The sequence below is a fragment of the Triticum aestivum genome, chromosome 1B (genome assembly GCF_018294505.1).
Source record: "Triticum aestivum cultivar Chinese Spring chromosome 1B, IWGSC CS RefSeq v2.1, whole genome shotgun sequence".
Lineage (NCBI taxonomy): Eukaryota > Viridiplantae > Streptophyta > Magnoliopsida > Poales > Poaceae > Triticum > Triticum aestivum.
Window position 1 is genome coordinate 198637262 of NC_057795.1, and position 5994 is coordinate 198643255.

General features: G+C 52.9%; 1 protein-coding gene across 1 annotated transcript; it reads left to right on the forward strand.

Annotated features, from left to right (window-relative positions):
- The first annotated feature begins 4642 nt into the window (after nucleotides 1-4642).
- LOC123089424 (uncharacterized) lies at nucleotides 4643-5672 on the forward strand. The gene has a single exon (XM_044511110.1). The coding sequence runs from the start codon at nucleotides 4707-4709 to the stop codon at nucleotides 5373-5375; it is 669 nt and encodes a 222-aa protein (XP_044367045.1). The 5' UTR covers nucleotides 4643-4706; the 3' UTR covers nucleotides 5376-5672.
- The last annotated feature ends 322 nt before the right edge of the window (nucleotides 5673-5994 follow it).

Below are 5994 nucleotides of genomic sequence, written 5' to 3' on the forward strand. Positions count from 1 at the left end.
GGTTCCAGGATCCTTTTGGTTTCCCCTTAGACTTTCCTTGAGTCACGGCCAGAGCCTCTCCAGGAGCTGCCGGTTCAGCCTTCCGCTTCTGTTTCCGACTGGTGTTTCCTTTTTCCGACTGACTCGGCTTGTGCTTGCCGCTTCGGAGTCGGTCTTCTTCTTCGCCGTTGGCGTACTTGGTAGCAATCTCCATCATCCGACTCAAGGTCATGTCACCGGTTCGACCAAATTTCAAACTCAGTTCTCTGTTCTTGACACCATCTTTGAAGGCGCATACTGCCTGATGGTCAGAGACATTTTCCACAGTGTGGTGCAAAGTGATCCACCTCTGAATATACTCTCTGAGAGTCTCATTGGTTTTCTGCACGCAGACTTGCAACTCTGTCAATCCCGCTGGTCGCTTGCAAGTCCCTTCGAACGTTCTGACGAACACTCGGGACAGATCTTCCCAAGTGTAAATACTGCTAGGAGGCAATTGAGTCAACCATGCCCTGGCAGAACCTTCCAACATGAGGGGCAAATGCTTCATGGCCACCTCGTCGTTCCCACCACCGATCTGAACTGCCACTCGGTAGTCTTCAAGCCAAGTTTCAGGCTTAGACTCACCAGTGAACTTGCTGACTCCTGTTGCCAGCCTGAAATTGGGGGGAATAACAGCGGCTCTGATAGCTCTGCTGAAACATTCGGGACCAGAAACATGTACTCGACTGCTCGTGGGCACTTCTCTGTCGAGTGCACCATGATGGGCTCTGTTCCGGTCGACCAACCCTTGCACGATAATGGATCGCGCGTCGAAGCCTGGCTCCCTGGGGTCAACTGGAACTCTACGCCCTGTACTGTACTGACGCCTATCATCTGGCTGCCGAGGAGCGTAAGACCCACCCCTCGGAGGGGAATAGGGCACTCGACGCCTATCATCTCGGTCGAGTCTGTCGCCATATTGATCTCGCCGATACTCACGCCCTTCGCGCCGCGGAGGCGATCTGGGGCTATGAGCCGACTGAACCGTATTCACAGTGACAGATCGACTGTGAATTCTGTTGCGCGACTGAGACACGGCTGAATTCTGATCTCCTGCTGCCCGGAGCAGATCCCTGATCTGCAGCAAACCTCTGCCAGCTTCTGACTGCGAAGGCTGAATGGACTCTGCTATACGGGTCGCAGCTGCTAAATTCTGAATTGGGGTTCGATATACCTGAGTCGGCGGGAAGAGTTGACGTCGACTGGTGTCGGGAACTCGTTGCCGCGCGCGCTCGTCGAGTGCTCGCTGAAGGTTCTCCAGTCGAGTGCGCTCGGCCAAATTGGCTAGACGCGCCTCCTCCAAGGCACGAGCCTCGGGGGTTTCTCCTGCGATGGGAACGCGCAGGGGATCCTCGTTCCTGCGGCGAAGCTCTTCTCTTTGCAAAGAGTCGAGTGGCTCGGGCTGGTACTCTTCGTAGCCTCGTGCAGGGTCACCGCCGTCGCCTGCTCCACCACCACGGGCGAAGCCAGGAGGACTGTGGGGCCCGTCGACCATCAAGATTTCCGCCGCTGGATCACTGCTTCCGCACTCGGATGCAGTCTCTCCGGAGCCAGTCGACTGATCGAACAAGCCGTAGAGAGATTCGTTGGGCTCGATTGCCGCAACTTGTATAGTGGCCGACTGGCGAGCCACCGCGTGACTCACCCATCGCTGAAGTCTCGACCGGCCTGAGCGCTTGCGCTGGCGGGAGACCGGGAGGGTGGAAGATGGAAGATCCGACCGATACTGGGTCGATGGTTGCCGCAGCAGAACGCCGCGGACACATGCGCGAAAATGCGTCGCACCGCGGACGGGGAGCGCATCCACGTCGAGTGGAGCCTCCTGGAGCCATGCGGAGTCGTCGGCGATGAAGGTGAGAGTGCCGAGACGGATCTCTTGTCCCTCGATCAAAACTCCAGCAGACACCATGATGAAAATACTCGGAAGAATCGCAACTTCTCCACAAAATCGCTAAAACACCGGCCCCACGGTGGGCGCCAACTGTCGTGGTTCTAAGCCTGACAGTAGAGTGGGGGGTAGGTATGGAGAGGCAAGGTCCTAGCTATGGAGAGGTTGTAGGCACAAAAGATGTACGAGTTCAGGCCCTTCTCGGAAGAAGTAACAGCCCTACGTCTCGGGGCCCGGAGGCGGTCAAGTGGATTATGAATATATGGATTACAAGGTGCCGAACCCCTCTGCCTGTGGAGGGGGGGTGGCTTATATAGAGTGTGCCAGGACCCCAGCCAGCCCACGCAGGAGAGGGTTTAAGGTGAGTTAAGTCTGGGGCGTTACTGGTCACGCCCCACATAAAGTGCCTTTACCATCATAAAGTCTACTTAATTACAGGTCGTTGCGGTGCAGAGCGCCTCTTGACCTCCTGGTGGTCGAGTGAGTCTTTGTGGTCGAGTCCTTCAGGCCAGTCGAGTGAGTCTTCGTTCGTCGAGTGAGTCCTCGTTGGTCGACTGGAAGGCGACCTCTTCTAGGGATGTCCTAGGGTGAGTTACTTGGAACAGGTCCGTGACCCTACCCTAGGTACATGACCCCATCACTATCTACCTCGCGCAGCGGCGCTGCGCCTCCTACCTCCCGTTCCAAGCGTTGCGCAGCCCCCCACCCCCCCCCCCCCCCCCCCCGTCGTTCTTGTCTCCGTGCTCGCCGCCGGTCGCCGTAGCCGCTCGTCGTCGGTGCTGCAGCAAAGAAAGCTTTGGATGCATCAAAAAAATGGTGGTCGTCGGTTCCAGCAATGGCAGGGGCGCTTCTAGCACACAAAAAATGTGTTCCTCGCCATTGCCACGGTGTTGTGCTCGTAGCATCATCAGTAGTCACCAGTTGCAACAAAAAATAGCACTGATTTCCAGCAAATATGATGTCCGGTTTAAGCAAAAATTCTGCGGACGTGACCGTTTGAAGCAAAAAAATCCGCCGGTTCCAGCAAAAAACGAAGCCACTTCCACCAAAAGATTAATTGCGCAATGCCTGATTGAAGCTTTTTGCATCTACGGTTGAAGCTTTTTCCGCCAAATGCTGCAACCTTTTTCTTTTCACAGTGTCCGGTCAAAGCATTTTTTATCAGGGTTGAAGCTATCCTGTCAACGGTTGCAGCACTCGCCAGCCTCCCAGCTATCGCGCATCTCTAATTGAGGCAAAAAATACCGTCGGTTCCAGCAAAAAAACTCTACGGTTGTACTATCTGTGGGGGAGCAGTTTAAGATGTTGGGGGGAGGGGGGGAGGGGGAGATGTTTGCAGCAAGGAGGGGGGAGGCGCTCGTGAGAGGAACAAAAGGACATGCTCGCAGGCTGGGTGGGGCGGGGACCGGGGGGGGGGGGGGGGGGGGAGGCGAGCGAGAGGAAGAAAAAGCAGAGAAGAAGAAAAAAACGGTTCGCTTGAGGCCCACCTAGCGTACGTGGAAAGAGCAAGCGAGCGAGGGGTGCCGGCTGAGCGTTCGGCCGGCGCGCCGAGGGGAAACATTTACCTAAATTAATTGGCGCAACCTCTATACAATGTATAGAGAGGATAATGTATAGAGACTACATCAATTAATTTGGATCGGGTGAAGTGTTTTTTTTCTACATCTAGCACTTTTTGTACGTTCTTAGCATTGTAACCAGCTGTACACAACTGTGATTCCCGATATAAGAAAAGGTAGCACCAACCTTTGGAAAGCCATGGTCATGTCCTCGAGCTCCGAGCTGATCCATGACCATACTTTAGCCAAAGCTAGGAAATCAAGAATACAAGCAAGCAAGTAGGAAAAGGAAAAGAGAACGGACGAATTCCTCACTTGCTGCCTAAGCAATTTAAGCTTTAGCTTTTGCTAAACACGGGAGCACGAAACCGGCGCTATGTATCTTGTCTTTTGACCAGGATCCATGACAGTTGCTGATTAAGTTTGCACAAGTTTATACTGGTTGCATTGGGTAGATACCTTGTGTAAGTATTGTGTTCCTGTAGCCAGTTTGCGATCATTGCCAATAACAGCTGTACGGGTAAAAGGATTGCGAAGAAAGAAAGGCCAGTATTGTATCTCCTCCCTCTCTCGGACCAATTCAGAATGTTTGGAACTTTACTTGTCGGTGGATTTTTCTGCCAAATTTAAATTTGTAATTTCCCTAACTGGAAGGATTTTAATAGGATTCTAGTACGATTTGAGAATTTATCATTCAATAGTTTGGGCTAGACACTTTCAATATTTTTTAGTACAATTTACCATCTAATGAGACTCCGAAAGCTCGAAAGGGAAAACATGTATCATGCCAAAATAAGTGTATCGACAAACATGTCAATTTCTTTGTATCCAATAAAAAATAGTACTCTCTTCATTTATACTATTATAAGATGTTTTGGATATATCAATGTGGACTACATACTGACTGAAATGAGTGAACAAACACACTAAAACGTATTCCTATCTACTTGCATAAAAAAGTAAGAATATCTTATAATAATGAACAAAGAATACATCACAACGATGATGGATATTTCGTACTAGAAACAACAACAAAAGTTAACATGAAATTTGTTCTTATGCATATTCAAAAGTTTCTATAAAGAAGTGTTTATGTGGGTCCCTTGAAGTTGAAGCTTTTCTTTCCCCTATAAACCTCCTCTCCTCCCGCTGCCTGCACACTCCATCAGCCCCTAGATAAGCTCATCCCTTAAGCTAATCACTCTCACACTCTTCTTCCATAATCCGCGCGGCGGCCCATGGAGCCTGGGCTGGCGCGGCGGCTGTGGCACGTTGTGCTCGCCGTGTGCCACATGCTGCGCCGCGGACTCTGCCGCAAGCGGCTCATGATGGACCTGCACCTCCTCCTCGGCCGCGGCAAGCTCGCCGGTCGCGCGCTTCGCGGCCTCCTAGCCCAACCCGCCACGGCCCATGGCCATGGCCACCGCATCTCCTCCTCCTCCACTTCCGCCATGGCGTCGTTCTACGGACACCACGCGCGGGCGGTGGAGTTCAGCTGCACCACCACGCCGTCGTACCCGCAGTACTACGGGCTCTTCCCCTTTAAGAGCCGCGGCGGGCGCAGCGGAGGCGGTCGGGGCACCGCCCGCGACGACTACGGAGGCCTGGATGCCGCTGCGGTGGCGCGGGCGTTCGAGATGATGAGCGCCGACGTGGAGTCCGGAAGAGCCACGCCGGCGGTGGCAGGGATGGCGACGGCGACGCCATCACCGATGGTGGCATGGATCCTGGGCCGCAGCCCCGCTGGTGTCCGGCGGCTGCGCGTCACCGACTCGCCGTTCCCGGTCGTGCCGGAGGACGGCAACAGCGGCAGCAACGAGCGCGTGGACGCCGAGGCCGACGACTTCATCAGGAGGTTTTACGAGCAGCTACGGATCCAGCACTCGATCGCCATCCCGGAGTGCTAGATAGCTGCGGGTCGTAGGTGTAACTTGATCCTCCCGGCTGCTCGTCGGCGGCGTTGTGACCGGCTAGCACATCCGCGCCGTGTGTTACGCCTTACGGGTGCGTGTTGCCTGGATCGTGTGGTACTGGACTACTGGACTACTGGCTGCACCTGCATGCGTGCATCGACGTGACTGCCGGTGGAGATGCCGTGCCGAGGCATGTCGAACGAACTCTATTCCTGCTTTAGCATAGAAAGATTGGGAGTGTTTCATGTCTACTGCTACTATTTCACGGAGTAATCATTGCCCTTTAACTTTTTTTTAACACAGTACAATCATAAATACTCGTATATACACATACATTCACCCATATAAATGCATGCACGTATATTTTACCTTTATGAATACCTTTGAGATACTGAGACAACATCACATCTTTTTTCCTGAAAGATCCTGTATTCACTGGCATTTCATTGATTTGGCAGAAGAGTAACCACAAAGACGAAGAGTGGTGATCAAGTGATCATGTGATCAAAGGAACAAGAAAAAAAAAAGACAAAGAAAAAGATAGGGAAGCCCTCCTTCACAAACTCTCGCGGTTTCTCGCGTCAAATCCCCAAAAGGGATCGCTTTGCATTTT